This window comes from Andrena cerasifolii, unplaced genomic scaffold, assembly GCF_050908995.1.
Source record: "Andrena cerasifolii isolate SP2316 unplaced genomic scaffold, iyAndCera1_principal scaffold0019, whole genome shotgun sequence".
NCBI classification, from domain to species: domain Eukaryota; kingdom Metazoa; phylum Arthropoda; class Insecta; order Hymenoptera; family Andrenidae; genus Andrena; species Andrena cerasifolii.
Genome location: NW_027484912.1, coordinates 37,627 through 64,044, shown reverse-complemented (window position 1 = coordinate 64,044; position 26,418 = coordinate 37,627). Strand labels below are relative to the sequence as shown.

General features: G+C 43.8%; 3 protein-coding genes across 3 annotated transcripts; 2 read left to right on the top strand and 1 right to left on the bottom strand.

The window, feature by feature from the left end:
• Positions 1 to 620: 620 nt before the first annotated feature.
• On the bottom strand, positions 621 to 2,324 carry LOC143378000 (uncharacterized). Its single transcript, XM_076829877.1, has 2 exons — positions 1,225 to 2,324; positions 621 to 1,146 (listed from the first exon to the last, which is right to left on the bottom strand). Exons 1-2 carry the CDS (start codon positions 2,322 to 2,324, stop codon positions 639 to 641), a joined length of 1,608 nt encoding a protein of 535 aa, XP_076685992.1. The 3' UTR covers positions 621 to 638.
• Positions 2,325 to 2,897: 573 nt separating this feature from the next.
• LOC143377999 (uncharacterized) lies at positions 2,898 to 3,724 on the top strand. The gene is made up of 2 exons (XM_076829876.1): positions 2,898 to 3,010; positions 3,103 to 3,724. Exons 1-2 carry the CDS (start codon positions 2,898 to 2,900, stop codon positions 3,722 to 3,724), a joined length of 735 nt encoding a protein of 244 aa, XP_076685991.1.
• Positions 3,725 to 13,934: 10,210 nt separating this feature from the next.
• LOC143377998 (uncharacterized) lies at positions 13,935 to 15,638 on the top strand. Its single transcript, XM_076829874.1, has 2 exons — positions 13,935 to 15,034; positions 15,113 to 15,638. Exons 1-2 carry the CDS (start codon positions 13,935 to 13,937, stop codon positions 15,618 to 15,620), a joined length of 1,608 nt encoding a protein of 535 aa, XP_076685989.1. The 3' UTR covers positions 15,621 to 15,638.
• The last annotated feature ends 10,780 nt before the right edge of the window (positions 15,639 to 26,418 follow it).

The following is a 26,418-nucleotide window of genomic DNA, read 5'->3' as shown; positions in this document are numbered from 1 at the left end:
CCGTAACTCTTGATACAACTTTCGCGAAAATTTTCTAAAATATCTGCCAATAACAAGACATCTGTTTTCAAATACAAGTCGCTGTATTCGCCCAAGGTTCTAATCCCGAAACGCTGCCAGACAATCTCGGCGTGTGCGTAATCGCTCTCGGATACAGTCTCACCCGTTAACGAACTGTAGAATGACTCGCGCGGTGGTAAGCATGGATCCTGCAGCTTGTTCGCACAATCAAGGTATTCGTATGGAAATACACCCTTTCGCGTCAATAAATTGAAATCTTCGATGGATAATGTTTCAAATTCGGATCGTAAAATTTTTAATTTATCCGCGCTAAGAAAAGATGCTAATTTGTCGAGACTGTTATTGAGAAATTTGTACGAATCGATGAATCGCAATTTAATACATTTTCGCGAGTCTGAGTCAGCCGTATCTTCGACATTTTTTGTGAATGAAATGTACTTTTCTTTCGTTATGGGCAATACGTCAACGCTGCCTTCGAAAGCGGTAGCTATTTCCTCGATAATGAAATGCGAATCGTAGCCGGATAAATTATGGAAAACTATAGGGATGTAAATCGCATTTTTATAATTTAAATTGCACTCCGAATGTGCTGGGCCTCTACACCGTCCGGATAGATGTCAATGATCGCGAACTCGTACATCTTCAGCCTTGAATGGTTCTTCGCAAATATGACAGTGTGTAGCATCGCGAAATGTCGTCCATTGTTCGGTAGTTAAATCAAGCATGGGAACATTGCTGGTCAGAATGGGTTTGGCGAAGTTTGCAAAATTTTCCAGTTCTTTGACGAACCATGAAACACAATCCGCGTCGCGGCGACATCGATACGTCGACAGTGATGTATCGTACGAGCAATGCATATAATATGCAATGCTGTGCACTTTATGGTGTTGATACGCGCGCAATTTACTATCCATTTCACCCATTCGGTGATTGTCCTCTGTTTTTTCAATGATGCACTCAAGATCGGCGTACACCACGAAGGGGAGCCGCTCCTTCATACAGTGGTTGCTGAATTTGAGCAGATTGTTTCCTTCGCTGGGCAACAGGATGGCGCAATCATTCATTTGCCCGCAGTCCAGCGAATGGGCCTCCAACTTCTCGGCAGATCCAAAGTAGTGCATGCATCTGCAAAAAAACAAAAATTTTTTATTTAATTTTTTTTCAACGATATTTTTTCAACGTTTCATAAGTTTATATACATACCGATCACAGATGAATTTCTTTGCCTTCTTCTTGCTCAACTGTGCGCTCACCAGCCGGGATAAGTCCTTGATCAGCACAAAGTGCCCTACATCGCCGTGCTCATGATTCGGCGTGTAGAGCAGATTGACGTGTCGATCCCTCTTTTGGCTGGTGTGGCGCAGCGGAAAGACCGTCGATCCTTTCTCCATCCCGAACGTGTACACGTTGACGGAGATGCCGTTCTGCCGCTCAAACTTCCCAAGCTGCTCCAGGGACATTGGAAACTGAATGCCCTGGAGATTTAGCACGGATGCATAGTTGGGGTATGAACTTGAGCGATCAACGTGTATTTCGGCTGGATGGAGAGCTGCGACCACTGCCCACGCGAAACATGCATTGTCCGGGGATTGCACACTAATCGTCGCCTTCTTCAGCGACAATTTCCGAGGCAACTTGAAGTGACACCCGGCACGCAGCGGATTGTACTTATTAACATTGACGGTTAGGTTGAGAATCCTCGTCAATGCCCATCCGCTATCGCGTTCCTGGAACTCTTCCAACGATGCCAGGGTGGGTACGATGACACATCGTTGGTACCACTCCTGCAGATCGGATGTACCGAAGAGTTCGCAGTTCCGGGTATTGATGCTTTTACAGGCATGTTTGTCCCCCGCCACAAATTCGCCGTTGAACACAGTGTTCACTTTGAGGCTTCGACGTTTCCGCAAAGCGCCCCGCTCAAGCTCCAGCACAATGGTCCCCGCATCCTGGAGGAAGTTGCGCGGCTCGATATAATTCGAATTTAACACGGCACCAGTTAATACGCGACTATCGAACGCAGTGTCTATTTCGCGCCACAAAAGTCCTGTGCTCGAATGTCCGGCACCTTCATGCACGACACGTCCGCGCAACGAATATTTTAATCCTTCGAGCCGCGCGATTCGAGTAATCAGCGATTGCTGAACACCGATCGATAATCGCGGGCGTTTCACTCGGCTGTGTTCTTCCAACGATTCGATGCACTCGTTGCACCGTTCTTCCGACACGAGGTACTCTTCGCGTGAAATCAATCGTGCAGATTGATCCAACAATTGACGTTCTACTTGCGCGAATTCTCCCATGGTTGTAAATGGAATGTGTCTTTTCCGCGCAACACGTTGCAGCGATTTGAGACTTTGTGCAGTTTAGAAAGCGCTGTTAAGACTGATATCACGGTTTGTTATCTCTGCCTAACTCTTTTGGCGTACTCCCATCCCTCGAATGCACCGCATGCAAAAACGACGATCCGTCCCAGCATGGTTCTGTGCAGTTTCTGCCGATACAGCATAATTCTTTCTATGATTCGCGCGTATGACGAATTAGCGCGCAAAATCATCCGACACAGTTTCTGCTGACACCGCATAATTCTAAGATTCGGCGCTTTCACATATATTATATTACATTCAACAGGTGTCGAGACTTTTATCCTTGAAGGTGGGGCTCAAATTACATACAATCGCGCGATATGTTGCGATGTTAAGATTGGAAAACATTATGGAAAAATTGGTAGCTTTAAAATAAAATGCTGTGGTGGGGGAGGCAATTGCACGTCTATTTAAGCCGAGCTCTTGGGCGCTATTCCATCAATCGCTCAGTAGCCTCAGTGACTTTGACGGAACAGACGGTACTCCGTAAGAAATATAGTGCACATCAAAATGTACAAACACAGCTTAAACGATTCATCCTGCGCAGCCGGCAACGATGGTGGGTTTCCAAATAAGTGCCAACAACAGCAGCACCAACAACATCATCAACAATCCAATATGAGGTATGTACGCGTTACTATACACTTTTCATTTACTTCATTCACTGTAAACGCAAACGACCGAAGTATCAATTTCATGTACTTGTTTCTTACAGTTCTGGATCCGTATCGCTAAAAACGATGAAAACATCGAAACCATCAATCGTACGGATCCTGGGGCGTGATTATCCACTAACTGCAACAGCTTATAAACGTCTAACTATAGGAATTCGCATTGGTATGGATTTGTGTCACGTCGAGATCGCCATAGCCGACAATAAAGGCAGCGAGTTAAGCTTTTCAATGTCTACGTGGAAGCTCCTGCTACAAAACGAGGTGGACATACTTCAACGATTACGCAGCAACGCAACATCGCCCCAAACTCATATTATAATTGATCATTTACGACTAGAGTTCACGCGTATGCATGATGATCAACTTATTAAAATCACCGATAATCGCGTTGTCATATATATGACTGAAGCCACGATGTGTAAACTATTCGCGTACAATCATTGCATTGAACATATGTACACGTGGCTAACTGAAAATATGTACTCTGTAAGCAGTAAATATGCCACTTTCGTAGACGTTCTACGTAGCGCTATCGCGCCAACAGATTATGTAAAATTAATTTCTGAAAGCGAACACTTCGAACAGCATTCTTTGATCGATTGTGAATTGTTAGCATGTGTAATCAATCATATTGTGGATGATGCTCGTAGTAAAAAATGTTAAATTATATTCTTTTAATTTTATGATTTGTAACAATATATATCTTAAACGTATATTATTTCTCCATTTCATTCACCCGTGTTCCTCCTCTCACCGCCTAATTTTTAAGATTCGCCGCTTCAATAATTATTATTTCTCTGCGTTGAGAAAAAAAGATTTCTGCTGACGCTGCATAATTCTATTTCGTTCTTCGCGCTGCCAAGTGACATCACCCTGCACGGCTGCTCCAGAGGAGTCGAATTCCGCGAGATCGCGCGGAACGCAGCGACGTTAAATCGGAACGCTTTGAAATACTGTTAGCTTTAGAATGCATGCGATTCTATCCCCTATGTAGTGGTGTCCTTTTCCCTCCTAGAATTTTAAGTTTAAAGTAATTCTCCGTCTCTTTCTCTCGAAGACGCGGTGTCGAGAAACGCCAATCTTTCCCGACATCGTCCGAAACAATTTCTGATGCATATTGGTTTGCAAAAAAAAATTTCTAGGGCAGTCCCCACCCTGGGTTAGGTCTGAAAGAATTTTCAGGTGGTCCAAGTTCTGAAAGAGATTTTTTCGGGGGTCAATGCCTCCCTCTGAAAAATTTCCGACGGTGGGCCAGGTCTAGAGAGGCCTCCGCGGCGGTTCGGCCCGGACTGACCCCCTCCACGATTACGGCTTCCCCACTCCGCGGCTCGTGCGCGCGCACCCGGTCTTCCTCTCCCCGCAGGCCCCGCGCCCATGTTTCTCTCCGCCGCGCTCCCCCGCGCGCCCTCAATTCCCCCCGCCCCCGCGCTCCCCTCAGAGGACCTGGTCTAGAACCCGCCTAGCCTTACTACTTATAGTATAGCATTATTTGCAGAGCAATTGAAATAGGAATTGCTGCGATTGGCTCGTGGATTTCCTCGATGAAAATACGAGAGCGGACGTGATCATCGAGACGCTGGACATTGAATACGAGGATATCAAATCCCTAAATAAGCTAAATGTAGTTAATATTCTCCGATGTGGCAGACACGCAAAGCACTGTGCCATGCAAAATGTATTTAAAATATTCAACTGGTGGTCTAACCGCCAGAAGGAAATACACAAATAAAATATAATCCATTTTTAATGCATAACTGTTTTGCTTCACCCTCCTCAACCACCAACCTCCTGCCTGTACGCTAGATTAAGACGATAGCTGTAATTATTATGTAGAAGTAGTACGATTCATGATCAAAACGGTAACCATACACGTATGATAGACATTTGATAGACGTTCAGAGTGGTACGTTAGGCGTTGAAAGTGGTACGATAGACGTTTGATAGACGTTCAGAGTGCTACGCTAGGCGTTGAAAGTGGTACGATAGACGTTCGATACACGTTCAGAGTGGTACGTTAGGCGTTGAAAGTGGTACGATAGACGTTGAAAGTGGTACGATAGACATTCGGAGTGGTACGGTAGGCGTTGAAAGTGGTACGATAGACGTTGAAAGTGGTTCAATACATGTTTGATAGACGTCCATTCGATTCACGTTGAAAGCCGTTCAATACCCGTTGGATATCCGTTGAAAGCCGTTCAATACCCTTTGGATATCCGTTCAAAGCCGTTCGATACCCTTTCGATACCCGTTCGGTACACGTTGAAAGGCGTTCAAAACCGTTGGATATCCGTTCAAATCCGTTCGATACCTGTTCAGTACTCGTTTGATATCCGTTCGGCACACGTTGAAAGCCGTTCAGTACCCGTTCGATTCACGTTGTAAGCTGTTCGATACCCGTTCGATTCACGTTGAAAGCCGTTCAAAACCCGTTCAATACCCGTTCAATACCCGTTCGATACCCGCTCGATACCCGTTCCGTACACGTTGAAAGCCGTTCAAAACCGTTCGATACACGTTCAGAGTGGTACGATAGACGTTGAAAGTTGTCCAATACACGTTTGACACACGTTCAGAGTGGTACGATAGACGTTTGATAGACGTTCAGAGTGGTACGCTAGGCGTTGAAAGTGGTACGATAGACGTTGAAAGTGGTACGATAGGTCGTTCGATACACGTTCAGAGTGGTACGTTAGGCGTTGGAAGTGGTACGATAGACGTTCAGAGAGGTACGATAGACGTTGAAAGTGGTACGTTATGTGTTGAAAGTGGTTCAATAGACGTCTCATACACGTTCGATACGCGATCAAAGGTGGTGTGACCTAGTCGAATGATGTGTCCAAAGAAGAAGGGAGAAGAATTCGAAGAACATGATAAGTGCACGCCGAGGATGGTTAGTGAATAATTTGTATATGTATAGACGGTGTGGATGGTCAACGAAAATGCAGGTGGCCTGTGATGAAGATGGCGAAGAACAAAGGCATCCTACTTTGCAAAGCTATGCAACTTTAGGCATGGGCCCACATGTGGGAGCTTGGAGATGCAGCGAGACCAGTTGTCTTCAAATCGTGATCAACGTGCAGTGACTTTGACAGTTCTTTGAAACACTTTTTGCATTTTTTGTGTTACGTGAAATTGCTTTGAAGAAGATTGCTTTTGAAGGATATTATCAATCGTTCAACGCATGGAAATACAATCGATGAATACCGTAAGTTTCCATTATCATATTTTAGTGAATCGTTGTGTTAGTAACTTTGAGAATTATAAGAAAAATCGGTTTCAGATTATGTCATTGCCCATGAATTTGAAACGTCCGGCTACCACTACGATCACCGCTGCTGCGGCAGTTATCCATTCATCCAGCCCGAAAATGTATGTGGCCTGACGAAATGTTGCGGTTCAAACCGAAGAAATTCGATGTGCAGAACTTTATGAGGCGGCAGCTAACCAGGATGGCGACTTTTTCTTAGAAGTTTTTAAAAAATGCGATAATCCAATCCACGACTACTTCGAGGATGATGAGGAATACTGGATGCATCGATATGAACAACAAACGTTTTTAGGCAATTTCGATGATGATGATAATGTACAAATGACTATATCTCGGAATAATCATGCGTATCATCCAAAGAGTGTGGCTTGGCGAAACGTCAAAGCGGAAAATATTGATTTTGATACGTATAGGAATAAAGGGCTAGTGTTGTTGCAGTTCAAACTGACCCTGTGCAAGCTCCTATGGATTTACCATTAACTAATTTATTTGCTGATGATGTGTTCGAGTGGGATAATTAAGCCAAATAAATTTTAATTATGTTTTTTATATTCTATATTATTCCTTCATATTATTCTTTCATATTATTATTTGTAACAATATATATTTCTTAAACATATATTATTTCTCAATTTTATTTACCCGTGTTCCTCCTCTCACCGCCTAATTTTTAACATTCGCCGTTTCAATAATTATTATTTCTCTGCGTTGGGAAAAAAGATTTCTGCTGAAGCTGCATAATTCTATTTCGTTTTTCGTGCCGCCAAGTGACATCACCCTGCACGGCCGCTCCAGAGGAGTCGAATTACGTGAGATCGCGCGATACGCAGCGACGTGAAAATTGAAAACCAGTTTGAAAAAATTTTAGCTTTAGAATAAATGTACTTGTACCACTATGTAGTGCTGTCTGTTCCCCTCTCCGAATTTAGCTTTAAAATAACTGTGATTGTACCACTAAGTAATGCTCTCTCTTTCCCTATACCCCGTCCCCCATATACGTGGTATGTAAAACGCCGATCTTTCCCGACATCATCCGACACCATCCGATACAATTTCTCATGAAAATAAATTATTATACGCTGACGTTTGGCAACGGCTCATGGTGTGTGTGTGTGTGTGTGTGTCTCACATATGTGACGCTCCGTTGGTTTCGCTATATGTACCATTCGGAAAAGACTAATCCCAGAGAGACGGCGTTTGGGGGAGTTGGTCAGGCGGCTGACTCGTACCGCAGAGGTCTTGAGTTCGAGTCCCGTCGCCCCCGAGAAGTTTTTTCATTTATATTTTTATCATAAAATTAATATTTCCTTCCTTACCGACAGTCTGTACCACGCTCCAGAGTAGCACCTTCTCACCCGCGGTTCTTCCTCGATGCACTTCGGTGTATCGGTTCGGTATCGATATCTGCTCCTCGCGCTACCCCCCCCCCCCCCCCGCTCCATCATCTCTATGACGTCATCCGCCGCACGCCTGCGCCCACCGGCTCGCGCCCGCCCGCCGGCAAAAAACAAATTTCGAAAATTTTCAAACTCAAATTTGGATTTCAAGGTCGGTTATCATGACCTTGAAACTCAAATTTGAAATAGAACCCGCCTAGCTATACTACTTACTTTGTTTTTTATATTTACAAAATCGATTGCGGCCAACAATGCTAAATATAATATGCTATCGAAGGAGCGTGTATTTCTCAACGAAACTGTTTTATTGTTAATTGCTACGGGTGCCAGTTGAGGACTGTTACCGTTTTTAATTATCGGTATGGCTCGATTTCGGTCCCACTGTAACATATCTTTAATATCATTTTTTTTCTTTGTCCTAAATATTTCGCAGCTTGTCTATATGTTTTTTTCTTTTTCTGTGAATTCTCCTTGTTTTCTTGATCTAATTGTATGCCTATATTGCTTTGTACATTGCTATTTTTAGCGCAATCATGGCATATACGTTTCTCTCCGTAACCTTCATCTTCTCCCTCTAAAGGAATGGAACATTGTATAAAAATATGCACAGGTTTTGCGCATAAGTGTTACTTATGCGCAAAACGCCTGGCATATTGCCATCTGCACAAGCAGGGCAGACTGGCTTATCAGCTTGTTGGATTTCTACTGAACTTCTATTATTATTATTTATTGTTTTCACACGTTTTATCCGAGGATTTCCTTTGTCTTTCCAATTTTCTATTTCTTTCAATGCTGCATTTCTGTTTGCGTCTTCTAATAATATTATTGTATTGTCGCTGACATTTATGGCTTTCTTATTTAGGTTTGCATTTATTAATAACATTTTCCCCTTTAGATATTCAATGTGATCTGTTACAAACTGATCCACCCTAACTGAAGATTTGTATTTATTCATTAATATGCTTTTAATTTTATTGATCTCCCCCTTTCTACGGATGCACTGGATGCAGGAATGCGTCCGTAATTAAATTGTTCGCTTAATATATTTCCCCATATGGGAAATAATTCTAAATCTTTCAGCAATTTTTTAGAAATGATATTTGTATGCAAACGAAATGCATTTATTTCGGAACCATCCTGTTCAAAATAAGGCTTCGCGTTTTCCAAAATTTGACTCGCCCATTGTCCCCAATAATTCATGACTGTTGATGCACTTTCTTCTGCTTCAATGTTAAATTCCGTATCTCTCTCTTAAATTTCTACCATTTCCATTTCTTCATAGCCTAATAAAATATCAAGAGCCACAGATAATATCATGATGTATAAATGTCACCAGGTATGTAATTCTGAACTTGTACTTCGCATAGGTAAAATAAATTTTTTTCAAAGAAAATAGATCTTCAAACTTAATATTTCCGATTCACTCGTGATAAGTTTATTGTATGAGAAAAATTTCCCAATGAAAATTGTACTACACTTAACCGAAGCATTTATTAAAAGTTAGTTAAAATATATTAGTTAAATTTAGCAAGTTAATTAAGATATGAAATTTCACACTTACTGGTTACTAATGTAGTTAGCCATGTTTTCTTTTTAAGACATTCAGTCTTTTCTCCGTTCTGCAGAAACCCTTCTGTCTCACAATTTTCTAATAAAAAATCGCAAGAATTATGTCTTCTGCCTCATTTAAATTTTGGGTCACTAGCAAACGCCCAATGGCTGTCATATATAAGCAAAATATTCTACGATTAATATTCTTCAATAGTTTCTTATATTTTTTCCATGCGAATGCGCGTTTTCACGTGTTCCGTATTATTCATTCCGTCTGCATACTCTTGTATGTTAGAAAAGCGAGAGTATGTTAATACCGCAGCATTTAATAATGCTCTCGCCCCATCACAAATGAATTCCTTTGGGAAAGGAGCACCGAAACTATGAAAGTCTATTAAAAATTGCATAATGTCCTTGGTCGTGTACCGCTTTCCTAATCTTTGAGCAACTGTAAATTGCCCTTCCTCGCAGAACACTGAAATTGGATAAACAAAAATATTTCTCATAGTTAACAGTGAAATTACGTAAAGCGAAAATATATCCATTGTTATTAGGTACTAAATTTTGTCGATAATATATTTTTCACATAGAATTTGTATTCATTTTCAAATGAATATTATTTATAGAATAGTCTGTGACCAGTAAAATATCACAGTTAATAAACTACTTTTATTGTAGACGTTAGGGGCCGTTTTAAATATTTAATCATTATTCAGAACTAAAATGTAATTTAATAGCGAGAACTGAACTCTGAATGAGCAGGAGGAAAATGTTTAAATAAGTGCCGTTTTTAGGACAACATTGTATTGCAAAATTCGTGCAGTACCTTCAAAAATACCACTAAGGGAACCTCGTGGCATATTTATATTATATATTATTTACTTATCTTATATTTATTTACTTAATTACACTCACTAACTATAAGGACTTCCATTTCCGGTCTGTTAAAAGCGTGACGCGTGAGTGAGCGGTATGAGAGATAGAAGTGGATAAGGTGTTAGTAGGGCGGGTAGGGAGTGAAAAGTGGGTGCAGAGGGAGAAGGGGGAGCTGGGAGTGAAGGGAGAGATGGGGCGAGGAAAAGGGGAGTGAGGGAGAGGAGGAAAACAGGGTGGAAGCACGCGAGTGTTGAGGTTAGAGTAAGGAGGGAAGGATTGAGCGGGAGTGAAAAAGGCGGGAGAGTGGAGAAAGAGAGAAGATAGAGACATCGGGCGGTGAAGAAAGGAAATAAGGATATAGCGGAGACAGTAGATAAAGTAGGGAGTGAGAGAAGGGGAAATAGGCGGAAGGTAAAGAAGATAGGATGGAAGGGAAAGAGGGAAAACAGGGAGAGGAAAAAGGGAAAGAAAGGGTAGAAACAGAGAGGAAGGTAGATGAAAAGGAAGAAGTGGCGAAAAAGAGAGGTAGGAAAACGAATGCAGAGAGACTGGCTAGGGGAAGGAGCATGAGTGGAGGAAGCATAGGGGAAATTGCGAAGTTGTGGAAGAGAAAGAGAGAGAAAGAGGAACAGGGTCATGGAGAAGAGAGAGGAATAGAAGCGTTCCAAAAGAGTAGGAAGTTTGGAAGATCACCGGAGGGAGAAAGAGAGGGAGGAGGTATAGAGAGGCTAATAAAGGAAATGAGGGCGGAGATGAGAAAGGATCTGAAGGAAGTAAAGGAACAAGGGAGAGAGGCGAGGGAAGATATGGCGTTATTAAGAGAAAAAATGGAAGAATGGGAGGAGAAGTGGAGAAGAGAAAAGAAAGAGTTGGGAAATAGAATGGAAAAAGGTGGAAAAAAGATTAGAGGAAGTGGAGAGAGAGGCTAAAGAATTTAGAAATCAGGAGGAAAAAGGAGGAGGGAGTCGGAGAAGCAAGGAGAGAGGAAGGGGTGAGGAAGGACGCAGGACGGGAAGAATGGGAAGCAAGGGTTCAGGGGATGGAAAGAAAACTAGAAATGAAAGAGAGAGAAGAGAGAAGGAAGAACAGTAGTAAGACAATGGGGATTCTGGACCCGGTCCTCCGAGGGGAGCACGGGGGCGGGGGGAATTGAGGGCGCGCGGGGGAGCGCGGCGGAGAGAAACATGGGCGCGGGGCCTGCGGGGAGAGGAAGACCGGGTGCGCGCGCACGAGCCGCGGAGTGGGGAAGCCGTTGGAAGGTTGGTGGTTGAGGAGGGTGAAGCAAAACAGTTATGCATTAAAAATGGATTATATTTTATTTGTGTATTTCCTTCTGGCGGTTAGACCACCAGTTGAATATTTTAAATACATTTTGCATGGCACAGTGCTTTGCGTGTCTGCCACATCGGAGAATATTAACTACATTTAGCTTATTTAGGGATTTGATATCCTCGTATTCAATGTCCAGCGTCTCGATGATCACGTCCGCTCTCGTATTTTCATCGAGGAAATCCACGAGCCAATCGCAGCAATTCCTATTTCAATTGCTCTGCAAATAATGCTATACTATAAGTAGTAAGGCTAGGCGGGTTCTAGACCAGGTCCTCTGAGGGGAGCGCGGGGGCGGGGGGAATTGAGGGCGCGCGGGGGAGCGCGGCGGAGAGAAACATGGGCGCGGGGCCTGCGGGGAGAGGAAGACCGGGTGCGCGCGCACGAGCCGCGGAGTGGGGAAGCCGTAATCGTGGAGGGGGTCAGTCCGGGCCGAACCGCCGCGGAGGCCTCTCTAGACCTGGCCCACCGTCGGAAATTTTTCAGAGGGAGGCATTGACCCCCGAAAAAATCTCTTTCAGAACTTGGACCACCTGAAAATTCTTTCAGACCTAACCCAGGGTGGGGACTGCCCTAGAAATTTTTTTTTGCAAACCAATATGCATCAGAAATTGTTTCGGACGATGTCGGGAAAGATTGGCGTTTCTCGACACCGCGTCTTCGAGAGAAAGAGACGGAGAATTACTTTAAACTTAAAATTCTAGGAGGGAAAAGGACACCACTACATAGGGGATAGAATCGCATGCATTCTAAAGCTAACAGTATTTCAAAGCGTTCCGATTTAACGTCGCTGCGTTCCGCGCGATCTCGCGGAATTCGACTCCTCTGGAGCAGCCGTGCAGGGTGATGTCACTTGGCAGCGCGAAGAACGAAATAGAATTATGCAGCGTCAGCAGAAATCTTTTTTTCTCAACGCAGAGAAATAATAATTATTGAAGCGGCGAATCTTAAAAATTAGGCGGTGAGAGGAGGAACACGGGTGAATGAAATGGAGAAATAATATACGTTTAAGATATATATTGTTACAAATCATAAAATTAAAAGAATATAATTTAACATTTTTTACTACGAGCATCATCCACAATATGATTGATTACACATGCTAACAATTCACAATCGATCAAAGAATGCTGTTCGAAGTGTTCGCTTTCAGAAATTAATTTTACATAATCTGTTGGCGCGATAGCGCTACGTAGAACGTCTACGAAAGTGGCATATTTACTGCTTACAGAGTACATATTTTCAGTTAGCCACGTGTACATATGTTCAATGCAATGATTGTACGCGAATAGTTTACACATCGTGGCTTCAGTCATATATATGACAACGCGATTATCGGTGATTTTAATAAGTTGATCATCATGCATACGCGTGAACTCTAGTCGTAAATGATCAATTATAATATGAGTTTGGGGCGATGTTGCGTTGCTGCGTAATCGTTGAAGTATGTCCACCTCGTTTTGTAGCAGGAGCTTCCACGTAGACATTGAAAAGCTTAACTCGCTGCCTTTATTGTCGGCTATGGCGATCTCGACGTGACACAAATCCATACCAATGCGAATTCCTATAGTTAGACGTTTATAAGCTGTTGCAGTTAGTGGATAATCACGCCCCAGGATCCGTACGATTGATGGTTTCGATGTTTTCATCGTTTTTAGCGATACGGATCCAGAACTGTAAGAAACAAGTACATGAAATTGATACTTCGGTCGTTTGCGTTTACAGTGAATGAAGTAAATGAAAAGTGTATAGTAACGCGTACATACCTCATATTGGATTGTTGATGATGTTGTTGGTGCTGCTGTTGTTGGCACTTATTTGGAAACCCACCATCGTTGCCGGCTGCGCAGGATGAATCGTTTAAGCTGTGTTTGTACATTTTGATGTGCACTATATTTCTTACGGAGTACCGTCTGTTCCGTCAAAGTCACTGAGGCTACTGAGCGATTGATGGAATAGCGCCCAAGAGCTCGGCTTAAATAGACGTGCAATTGCCTCCCCCACCACAGCATTTTATTTTAAAGCTACCAATTTTTCCATAATGTTTTCCAATCTTAACATCGCAACATATCGCGCGATTGTATGTAATTTGAGCCCCACCTTCAAGGATAAAAGTCTCGACACCTGTTGAATGTAATATAATATATGTGAAAGCGCCGAATCTTAGAATTATGCGGTGTCAGCAGAAACTGTGTCGGATGATTTTGCGCGCTAATTCGTCATACGCGCGAATCATAGAAAGAATTATGCTGTATCGGCAGAAACTGCACAGAACCATGCTGGGACGGATCGTCGTTTTTGCATGCGGTGCATTCGAGGGATGGGAGTACGCCAAAAGAGTTAGGCAGAGATAACAAACCGTGATATCAGTCTTAACAGCGCTTTCTAAACTGCACAAAGTCTCAAATCGCTGCAACGTGTTGCGCGGAAAAGACACATTCCATTTACAACCATGGGAGAATTCGCGCAAGTAGAACGTCAATTGTTGGATCAATCTGCACGATTGATTTCACGCGAAGAGTACCTCGTGTCGGAAGAACGGTGCAACGAGTGCATCGAATCGTTGGAAGAACACAGCCGAGTGAAACGCCCGCGATTATCGATCGGTGTTCAGCAATCGCTGATTACTCGAATCGCGCGGCTCGAAGGATTAAAATATTCGTTGCGCGGACGTGTCGTGCATGAAGGTGCCGGACATTCGAGCACAGGACTTTTGTGGCGCGAAATAGACACTGCGTTCGATAGTCGCGTATTAACTGGTGCCGTGTTAAATTCGAATTATATCGAGCCGCGCAACTTCCTCCAGGATGCGGGGACCATTGTGCTGGAGCTTGAGCGGGGCGCTTTGCGGAAACGTCGAAGCCTCAAAGTGAACACTGTGTTCAACGGCGAATTTGTGGCGGGGGACAAACATGCCTGTAAAAGCATCAATACCCGGAACTGCGAACTCTTCGGTACATCCGATCTGCAGGAGTGGTACCAACGATGTGTCATCGTACCCACCCTGGCATCGTTGGAAGAGTTCCAGGAACGCGATAGCGGATGGGCATTGACGAGGATTCTCAACCTAACCGTCAATGTTAATAAGTACAATCCGCTGCGTGCCGGGTGTCACTTCAAGTTGCCTCGGAAATTGTCGCTGAAGAAGGCGACGATTAGTGTGCAATCCCCGGACAATGCATGTTTCGCGTGGGCAGTGGTCGCAGCTCTCCATCCAGCCGAAATACACGTTGATCGCTCAAGTTCATACCCCAACTATGCATCCGTGCTAAATCTCCAGGGCATTCAGTTTCCAATGTCCCTGGAGCAGCTTGGGAAGTTTGAGCGGCAGAACGGCATCTCCGTCAACGTGTACACGTTCGGGATGGAGAAAGGATCGACGGTCTTTCCGCTGCGCCACACCAGCCAAAAGAGGGATCGACACGTCAATCTGCTCTACACGCCGAATCATGAGCACGGCGATGTAGGGCACTTTGTGCTGATCAAGGACTTATCCCGGCTGGTGAGCGCACAGTTGAGCAAGAAGAAGGCAAAGAAATTCATCTGTGATCGGTATGTATATAAACTTATGAAACGTTGAAAAAATATCGTTGAAAAAAAATTAAATAAAAAATTTTTGTTTTTTTGCAGATGCATGCACTACTTTGGATCTGCCGAGAAGTTGGAGGCCCATTCGCTGGACTGCGGGCAAATGAATGATTGCGCCATCCTGTTGCCCAGCGAAGGAAACAATCTGCTCAAATTCAGCAACCACTGTATGAAGGAGCGGCTCCCCTTCGTGGTGTACGCCGATCTTGAGTGCATCATTGAAAAAACAGAGGACAATCACCGAATGGGTGAAATGGATAGTAAATTGCGCGCGTATCAACACCATAAAGTGCACAGCATTGCATATTATATGCATTGCTCGTACGATACATCACTGTCGACGTATCGATGTCGCCGCGACGCGGATTGTGTTTCATGGTTCGTCAAAGAACTGGAAAATTTTGCAAACTTCGCCAAACCCATTCTGACCAGCAATGTTCCCATGCTTGATTTAACTACCGAACAATGGACGACATTTCGCGATGCTACACACTGTCATATTTGCGAAGAACCATTCAAGGCTGAAGATGTACGAGTTCGCGATCATTGACATCTATCCGGACGGTGTAGAGGCCCAGCACATTCGGAGTGCAATTTAAATTATAAAAATGCGATTTACATCCCTATAGTTTTCCATAATTTATCCGGCTACGATTCGCATTTCATTATCGAGGAAATAGCTACCGCTTTCGAAGGCAGCGTTGACGTATTGCCCATAACGAAAGAAAAGTACATTTCATTCACAAAAAATGTCGAAGATACGGCTGACTCAGACTCGCGAAAATGTATTAAATTGCGATTCATCGATTCGTACAAATTTCTCAATAACAGTCTCGACAAATTAGCATCTTTTCTTAGCGCGGATAAATTAAAAATTTTACGATCCGAATTTGAAACATTATCCATCGAAGATTTCAATTTATTGACGCGAAAGGGTGTATTTCCATACGAATACCTTGATTGTGCGAACAAGCTGCAGGATCCATGCTTACCACCGCGCGAGTCATTCTACAGTTCGTTAACGGGTGAGACTGTATCCGAGAGCGATTACGCACACGCCGAGATTGTCTGGCAGCGTTTCGGGATTAGAACCTTGGGCGAATACAGCGACTTGTATTTGAAAACAGATGTCTTGTTATTGGCAGATATTTTAGAAAATTTTCGCGAAAGTTGTATCAAGAGTTACGGATTAGATTCAGCGCATTATTATACTTTACCTGGCTTTACGTGGGATGCCATGCTAAAACATACCAAAATTACATTCGAATTGCTCACAGACGTTGATATGGTCATGTTTGTCGAACGCGGTATACGTGGCGGTTTAAGCCAATGTTCCGGAAGATACGCACACACCAATAACAAGTACATGTCATCGTACGACCCATCGGAACTGTCATCGTACTTGATGTACTCTGACGTGAACAATTTGTACGGATGGGCAATGTGCCAGCCCCTACCATACGCCAAATTTCAATGGGTCGAAGATGTCGCAAATTTTGACGTGTCTTCGATCGCTGTCGATTCGCCCACGGGATACATTCTCGAGGTAGATCTGGAATATCCGCAACATCTGCACGACGCTCACGCCGATCTACCGTTCTGCCCGACGCGTGCCAAACCACCTGGCAGCAGACAGGACAAGCTACTCGCGACGGTATACGATAAGCAGCGTTACGTTTTCCATTATCGCAACCTGCAGCAGTGCACGAGTCACGGTCTTCGTATTACAAAGATCGTATTACACCGCGCGCTTCAATTCGCTCAATCTCCCTGGCTCCGCGATTACATCAAACTCAATACACGGTTTAGAACATGCGCGACAAACGACTTTGAAAAAAATTTGTACAAATTGATGAACAACGCGGTATTCGGTAAAACTATGGAAAATGTGCGAAATCAGGTGGACGTAAAACCTTTAACACATTGGGAAGGGCGATATGGCGCGGAGGCAATGATCGCGAAACCGAATTTCCACAGCAGAAGTGTTTTTTCGGAAAATTTAATAGCTGTTGAATGCGAAAACTCGAGGTGAAATTCAACAAACCGATATACGTGGGTATGTGCTTTCTAGACATATCAAAAATTTGTTTGTATGAATTTCATCACGAGTACATGTCTCCCCTGCACGCTCAAAATTGTAAAATTCTATACACACAGACCGTCTCATTTATCATATTCGATGCGATGATATCTACGAGTCCATGAAACGCAATATCGATAGATTCGACACAAGCGATTATCCTACTGACAACCCATATAATATGCCCCGCTTAAATAAGAAGGTCCCGGGGCTGATGAAGGACGAAAATTATGGGATGATATTGACCGAATTCGTAGGTCTTAGAGCGAAAATGTATGCACTTCGCGTAGACGGCAAAAAAAAACGAAAAAGGCGAAAGGCGTCAAGACTAACGTCATAGCCAGGACGATAACTTTCGACGACTACGCGCAGTGTTTGCAAAAGGAGATCGAAATGGTTCGCAGACAATCATGCATATGGTCTAAATTGCATAAAGTGTACACCATTTCAGAATCCAAAATCGCTCTAAGTCCATACGACGACAAGCGGTATATCGTACCCGATTCGACCGACACTCTGCCCTGGGGACATTATAAAATTCCGTTGTAAAATTCCATTATAAAAATATCATTATAAAAAAAAAAGAAATTTGAACTTGATGAAACTACACATCATGTTGATACGAAGTTTTCAAATTTGCGAGCGTGTTATAGCGGTGCGATGTCGTCGATGAAACTTTAGACTCGTGCTGCGCTGTTGAAGCTATACGGGATAGTGAATATTTCGATGACAAATCTCTTGTTGATTGCGAACTGCTGGCCTTTGCCTTTGAATGATATTATCGACGACGCTGGCGGCAAAATGTTAAATAAATTGTTCACATATGTATAACATTGTATTTGTTGAACCATGTATTATTATTATTATTTTACAATACATTATTTTTATTTATCCAAGAATTGTGTGATTTATCAAACCTCAGCCACTTGACGTATACCTTACCCCCTTTCTACGCAGCACTTTTTCCACTAGATACACATCAGGATCGGTGACGCGTTGCAGCTCGTGTTCATAGAATCCTCCGGCAACGGGTTTTCCACATGAATCGACGAGCAGATACGTCGCGGGATTAGTTGTCTGTACTTTGGCTATCTCGAACACCTCCGTTGTCCAATTCGGCGTATAGCCTTTATCGAAGATGGTTTTAAATTTGCTCACGCGCACAAACTCGCCCAACTCGAATCTCGCTGGAGCAGCGATCTTTAGGTTGCTGTATACGGTGGCTAGCAGCTTGTCGGCGATCGCAGGGGTAACATCGCAAGGACACATTCCGATGGTTCTATGTTTTCGCGCGTTATACTCTGCAAGTAGACGCGGTAGCGCATCGGTCCATCTATAGGTTCCATTGAGCGTAAACAGTTTCCACATATTGTTCTTCAAAGTTCGATTGAAACGTTCTACGACGGAGGCCTTCATCACCGAATACGTTGAATAATGATTAATGTCGTGCTTCTTCAAGAGTTTCTGCACATCGGTGTTGTAAAATTCTTTTCCTTGATCGGTTTGCAAATTTTTCGGATATCAATCTCTAAATATCTTTGCAAACGCTTTAGTCACCTCAGCGCCACTTTTAGTCTTGAGCGGCAACGCCCATGCATACTTGCTCAACACATCGATGACGGTGAGTATGTAGTGGTGACCCTGGTTGAATCGCGAGTATGGACGCATTTCTACAATGTCAGCTTGCCACAGATCGTCGTATCCACGCACTATGACGCGCCTCCGAGGAAAATGTCTTCGAGCTGGAGCGTGCAATTCCTCCACAAGTTGTAGCTTCTTGTGGCCATGGTTTTCTTCACTCATGGATTTCGATAATGGCTGCATGTTTGATCGCAGATGTATTTTTGCCACGAATGATGCGATAATTATCGTGTACGTGCATTATGTGCTCTCCACCGCCCCAAGGAAATTCTGGACAAGTTCAACCGTCTCGCATGATTCTCCTTCGCATTGTTGCTGTGGGATAGGATTCAGTGCTTGCGATATCTTTTGAACGCTGTTTGGCAACGTCAGCATATCTCTCTGAAACGCGACCAGCTTCATCTCTAATTCTTCCTGCTGCTCTCTCAAAAGTTTAATGCTCTTTTCCACATATAGTTTATTAACGGCATCTGTGTCGGCCACCGGCTGAGCTACGCGTCGTATCTTGCGCGATTTTGCATCAAAGTCGGCACCGGTCACGCAAAGAGCGTTATCACGCATATAATTTCGAAGCATGCCGTTCCATTTGTAATAGTCCATTGTAGCTGCTCCACTCTTCTCGAGCGATACCCCAAATTTGTTGATCGGCATCTCGACGCATACAGTGCACATCATCGGCGTGCGGTTTAATTTATAATGAGGCTTGCCTCGCGGAGTTCCTCGATAATCGATAGAATTTCGTTGTCGTGCGAGTTGTTACCCGCCTGACGCGACGCTTGTAGCAAACGCAATCGATCCACCAGCTCGTTGGGATCATCCCAGTGCACATAATCGATCTTGTTATCGTTTACCACCATGACTCGCGGTGTCCTTAGACCTTTCCCCGCTTTACTGGTCAATACACGGGGTAGTAGTGGCGCAATTACATGTTTGTACTTGTATCCCTTGTTACCCAATATGGGATTTTGTGCGCTATGGCCATGTCTGTGAGCATTCGTCATCAGCAGTATACTTTTGTATTTTTGTTTATCAGCATCTGTGTATATAGCATCATCGGGAATTCTCTTGAAAATCAGTTCGTACAGACCGGGCGTTCCTCCATATCTTACACCGTCTATGATTATATTATCATCCTTGTCCATATCGAAAGCCTTATCCCCCAGCATCATTCCACTACCACCAAAGTATACACCGTACACATAATCTATGGTCGTATCCCTATCTCCACTTAGGATTGCGCTCATGTATTTTTGTCCCAGTGGACCGAACTGGTTGCGAAACGTTTCTTGCCCCTCGGATGTTTGGAGTTGCTCCCTAATAGATGCTGCAAGCGACTCATCGGCAGAAGTTTCATACACGTCTTCGTCATCATTGGTTGTGAGCGACTGTACATCGGGAAATGTATTTATTGACGCAGGAGGAACCGTGGAATCGTTTGATACGACATTCAACCGTTTCCGCTTCGATTGAACTGGTGTGGAGGTTACGAGCGAATTTTCCAATGACATGTATGACTGTTTACTATTTCTTTTACGCGATGCGTTCCATTTCGGCCGGATTTTTGTTTTAGGCGTTAATGTTTCAATGCTCATACTCGTCGCAGGTGATATGTCAGCTTCTGTCTCAGCAGTATTTTCCACAATATGTTTTAAGGGCTCGGTAATAGGTTTAAAGTATCTTTCCAGCGCGATATCTTCATCCATCTTGTCAGTCTTCAAAGACTGATGTTTCCTGCGAATGGATTCGCTGGTTTTTGCAATTTCCATCGCTATTCTCTCGCGATCCTTAATCTCCTGACTACTAATCATCATTGTATCGCAGACGTTGCTTTCCCACCGACGTGTTGACGACGATTGAGCATCTCATGGTACCGCAAACTCGTTAAATCCCTTTCTATAACGTCCATTGGACATCGCGCTATCTTTATCTATCACCATGAAACCATACTCCCGCTGCCAACAATTACGACACAAAGCGCAGAAATCCTCGTAAGACATATCAGTGTTTACATGATCGTTGTACACATGTTTCAAGTTGGTAACATCCTGCTTAAACAGTATCAACAGATTCGCATTGTCGCGTATAAGATGTTTGGGAATCTTTGCATACGTCTGACAGAGATAGAAGCAGTCAACGTTCGAGTGGCGCCCCATTGCAAAGTATTCCCTTATCGTATCTTGCTTGTCGTATGCCACGTCATCAAAGATAAAAATGGAATTCGGAAGCGATTCGCTCGGTGGGATGACGTCACTGTTATTTGAAAATGTAAAGTAGCCAATTTCATCTATCGGAGTCAATAAATTCTCCAAATACTTATGTTTTGGCTGTTGCAACGACTTGGAATACACGTACACGTTCTCGAAGCACACGCCGTGAGGACTTTCGAACAAGCTGACCAGCACGTTGGTCTTTCCACAATTTGATGGGCCACAAATGAGGCAGCGTATAGTGTTTGGTAGCATGCTCCGTGTCTGCGTCTCGTTTTCGGAGACATCATTTGCGATTTATCGTCAAAATTAGTCACGCGTATCGCCACAGGTTGTCGCACGAATCGCATCCTCTCCGTGAACTGCGAAAAATGATTTTGATACGTCGAAGCTGCGGTGCGCTCTATTTATAGGCTCGCGCCGAAGCAAAACAGCTCATTATTCAAAATGCTTCTGATCCTGTCGGATAATTGTGATATTCGAGACCTAACCGCTGAGCAGTTGAAATATATACCAAAGATTATTCTACAGCGAGAGTTTGGCAGACACATCGATCAGTTGTGGGACAGACTCCCCGAGCATATAAAAGCCGATTCTGAGGTTCAGCAGTATCGTCGGTGCTTGGAACATTATAATCGCCCTTGGCAGCGAACGCATATCGACGGTCCAGCACCATTGATTAAAAACTGCAGCGAATGTCGCCGAAGAGAGTAAAGAAAGGTTGTGGTCTGGTAAATCGGGCGATAAACGCGTTACCTATCGAATTACATATTCCGGGATATCAGTTTTGTGGTCCAGGAACTCATCTGGCAAAACGATTGGCTAGAGGCGATCGAGGCATCAATCCGTTGGACGCAGCGTGTCGCGATCACGATATTGCATATTCGCGTAGCAACGACCTCGGTGAAAGGCACACGGCAGATAAGGTTCTCGCTGACAAAGCGCGAAAACGCATCGTTGCGCGAGACTCGACTCTGGGTGAAAGAGGTGCTGCTACAGCTGTTTGGGCAGCTATGAAAGCTAAGACGAAAATCGAATGGGGATGAAAACAAAACCCCGCAAAAGGACTGTAAGGAGAGCATCGCAAAAGCGGATACTTCCGGTGGCAAAACGAGGTGGCATATTACCACTTCTCCCGCTGCTAGGTGTTCTCGGATCATTAGCCGGTGGAGCAGCGGGGATCGCCAAGGCGGTAAACGATAATAAGGCGGCGCAACATCAGCTGCAGGAAATGCAGCGTCATAATCGCACCATGGAAGGTCGCGGACTTTATCTCGCACCATACAAGCGCGGACAGGGAATATCGAAACAAAAAAAAAACGCCGAAAAGACAATAAAAATTCCCAAGGGCGTAACTACAGATGCGCAATTGGGGGAGTTGGCAAAACGTATGCGTATTCCATTTTTTAGAGGTGTTTTTATGCGCAATGCACTACCTGTTGGAGGAGTACGTCGAAACGAGAGCGGTATCGTGAATTTGGATAATGTCGAGGGACCGGGGACTCATTGGGTGGTTTATGCGAAGAGGGGGCGTCGAGCTGTATACTTCGACAGCTTTGGCAATCTTCGACCGCCTAAGGAATTGGTACAATATCTGGATAAAGATGTCGTGAAAATCGAATACAATCACGCGCCTTATCAGGAGTACAATCAGAGCAATTGTGGTCAACTATGTCTACGCTTTCTACAAACGATTGGCCGCAAATTTAAGGATTGACTTCTCACCACTTTGATTCAGTACGAGTCCAGTCGTACAGCTTGGAATATGTCGTTAATATGCACTCTAACCGGCAAGAGTAGCACCCTCGCGGTGAGCTACTTTCCACCCATAGATTTGAGCGACGATGATTACGAGCTTGGCCTAACAACCCTTGAAACTTACCATACAATACCCAACATCGACTCGAGCAACGATAAATTCTACTTCACCACAAACTATGAAACCAACAGCAGCGTCGACACCATCCATGAATACATTACGATTCCCCACGGTTCATACGAATTAGACGCCATTGCCATGTATTTGAAACAACGATTACTCGAGCGGTATTCTCAAAAACTCGATGGCACCGATGCCAACGATGGCAGCGACAACGATGAGTATCCTATAGTGTTGCGCCCCAACAACAACACCATGAAAAGTGAGCTGTACTGCTCGTTCATTGTAGACTTTACGAAGCCCAATAACATTGGATCGTTACTGGGATTCTCGACGAATCGCGTATTAGAACCGGGACAGTGGCACGAATCGGACGATCCGATTAATATCATGAATGTGAACATTATTCGCGTAGAATGTAGAGTGACCGCTGGCGCGTACATACGATACATGAATTTTCTCCCAGAGTACCGCCGGGATATAAGATATCGGAAACGCCCGCGCAGATCATTTACCTTCCAATCACCGCACAGGTCATTTCGGATCTAACGATACGCGTTGTGGATCAAGACGGACGGTTGCTTAATTTTCGAGGTGAAGAGATAATCATCAGACTGCACGTACGACGACGTCGATGATAATACATGTGGTGCGGTCGAATGAGATGCTTGTGTTGAACGACTCCAGAAACACGTTTCTTCCAAACGAAATTGTTTGCAACAACAACAACAACAACAACAACAACAACAACTGCAACAGCTCTGATTACGCTAAAAAGAAGAGGCTCAGTGCTGCGAACATTGCATTTTTGAAATCCCTGGGATTCATTGTACGCAATTAAGTTGAAAAATGACCGACATTCTAAGCATTGGCGAAAAGCCGACGTTTGATGATCGCATCGTCAAGCTTGAGACTCACACATACAACCCTTACGTCAACACGACGTTTGGATACAGCGATGAGATAAGAATACCTATACAGCAACAGGATTTATACACATTACCGTGTGAAAGTTTCCTCTACCTGGAGGGGAAATTGACGATAAATAAGCCGAATGATGTATCAACGGTGATGTTGGGAAATAATTGCATGGCATTTATATTTTATGAGATTCGATACGAACTGAATGGTATGGAGATTGATCGTAACAGAAACGTTGGAATAACTAGCACGCTTAAAAACTATGTATCGATGACATCTGATGAAGACAAAAATATGGAGAATGCGGGATGGGGCTTGAAACGGCACGATGAGCTAATAGTGAAAAATCATTTCAATTTTTGCATCCCGCTCAAATATTTGTTGGGATTTTGCGAGGACTACAAACGCATGGTTATTAATGCACGTCACGAATTGATTGTAATTCGATCGCGCAACGATAACAATTCTCAAATAGGATCGCCGACGTTGGAACCAGAAATTGAATTACTTAAAGTGCAATGGCGAATGCCTCACGTGACGCTGAACGACGTTAATAAGCTGTCGTTGCTACATGCTTTGGAAAGTGGACACAACCTGAGCATTAGTTTTCGCTCGTGGGACCTGTACGAGTATCCTCTCTTACAGAGCACGACCAAGCATTCGTGGGCCGTGAAGGCAGCTGCACAGTTGGAGAAGCCGCGATACATTATCTTTGCTCTACAGACTGCTCGAAAGAATGTGATGACTGAAGATGTTACTCGATTTGACCACTGCAAATTGACCAATGTAAAACTTTTTCTCAACTCGGAATTTTACCCGTACGATGACATGAACTTGGACTTTGACAAGAATAGGCACGCCATCTTATTTAACATGTTGCAACGAGGCATTATTCACCGTGGCCCAATTTTTGCAATTTGGCCCCCTCGTGGTGATTGATTGCTCGCGACAAAATGAGTCGATCAAGAATAGCACCGTGGACGTGCGCATAGAATTTGATTGTAAAGATAACGTACCTGCAAATACTACGGCCTACTGTCTGATTCTGCACGATCGGGTAGTTGAATACAATCCGCTGACAAATGTGGTGCGCAAAATCAATTAAATTACTGCGCTACATGCCCGCCCTCTCCTGTACCAAATTCGTACAAAATTTCATCGTGAAAATCGAGATGCTTTATGAGACAGACCGCATTCTCCAGTCTGTCTTGGAAGCGAACGGACCTCTAAATTGTATCGATAATGGCCGTACCAACATTCGTTGACCTGCAAGGGTTCATCGTCGATGGAAGATTTGTCGCGAAGGAAATGGCTATCCTACGAAAGGGAACAATTCTCTCGCACTATATTTTTGGAAGTTCGATGCCACAATATCTTCTTACAAAATCCGACAAATCGAGCAGCTGGTCGTTGGTGGCAAAACATCTTGGACTACGTTGGGAAGATGGAGACGTTCCGTACAGTATGGCTAAACAGCTAATTATGAAAGCTGTAGCCGATGCAATCGACGAGGAAGATGACACACCCCATGTCGTATATGTTAATGGGCTGCAGAAACGCGATTGGCTCGTGGATTTCCTCGATGAAAATACGAGAGCGGACGTGATCATCGAGACGCTAGACATTGAATACGAGGATATCAAATCCCTAAATAAGCTAAACGTAGTTAATACTCTCCGATGTGGCAGACACGCAAAGCACTGTGCCATGCAAAATGTATTTAAAATATTCAACTGGTGGTCCAAACGCCAGAGGGAACTACACAAATAAAATAGAATCAATTTTTAATCCATAACTGTTTTTTCTTCACCCTCCTCAACCTCCAACCTTCTGCATGTACGCTAGATTAAGACGATAGTTGTAATTATTATGTACAAGTAGTACGATTCATGATCAACGCGGTACCATACACGTATGATAAACGTTTGATAGACGTTCAGAGTGGTACGTTAGGCGTTGAAAGTGGTACGATAGACGTTGAAAGTGGTACGATAGACGTTCGATAGACATTCAGAGTGGTACGTTAGGCGTTGAAAGTGGTACGATAGACGTTGAAAGAGGTTCAATAGACGTTCGATACACGTTCAGAGTGGTACGTTAGGCGTTGAACGTGGTACGATAGATGTTCAGAGAGGTACGATAGACGTTGAAAGTGGTACGTTATGTGTTGAAAGTGGTTCAATAGACGTCTAATACACGTTCGATACGCGATCAAAGGTGGTGTGACCTAGTCGAATGATGTGTCCAAAGAAGAAGGGAGAAGAATTCGAAGAACATGATAAGTGCACGCCGAGGATGGTTAGTGAATAATTCGTATATGTATAGACGGTGAGGATGGTCAGCGAAAATGCAGGTGGCCTGTGATGAAGATGGCGAAGAACAAAGGCATCCTACTTTGCAAAGCTATGCAACTTTAGGCATGGGCCCACATGTGGGAGCTTGGAGATGCAGCGAGACCAGTTGTCTTCAAATCGTGATCAACGTGCAGTGACTTTGACAGTTCTTTGAAACACTTTTTGCATTTTTTGTGTTACGTGAAATTGCTTTGAAGAAGATTGCTTTTAAAGGATATTATCAATCGTTCAACGCATGGAAATACAATCGATGAATACCGTAAGTT

What these genes read in the sequence shown, in the direction of transcription:
- LOC143378000 (XM_076829877.1), bottom strand. Translation starts at nt 2,324, where the DNA reads ATGGGAGAATTCGCGCAAGTAGAACGTCAATTGTTGGATCAATCTGCA. An exon ending in AAGAAATTCATCTGTGATCG is followed by an intron (nt 1,147 to 1,224) that starts GTATGTATATAA and finishes GTTTTTTTGCAG; the next exon opens with ATGCATGCACTACTTTGGAT.
- LOC143377999 (XM_076829876.1), top strand. Translation starts at nt 2,898, where the DNA reads ATGTACAAACACAGCTTAAACGATTCATCCTGCGCAGCCGGCAACGAT. An exon ending in CATCAACAATCCAATATGAG is followed by an intron (nt 3,011 to 3,102) that starts GTATGTACGCGT and finishes TGTTTCTTACAG; the next exon opens with TTCTGGATCCGTATCGCTAA.
- LOC143377998 (XM_076829874.1), top strand. Translation starts at nt 13,935, where the DNA reads ATGGGAGAATTCGCGCAAGTAGAACGTCAATTGTTGGATCAATCTGCA. An exon ending in AAGAAATTCATCTGTGATCG is followed by an intron (nt 15,035 to 15,112) that starts GTATGTATATAA and finishes GTTTTTTTGCAG; the next exon opens with ATGCATGCACTACTTTGGAT.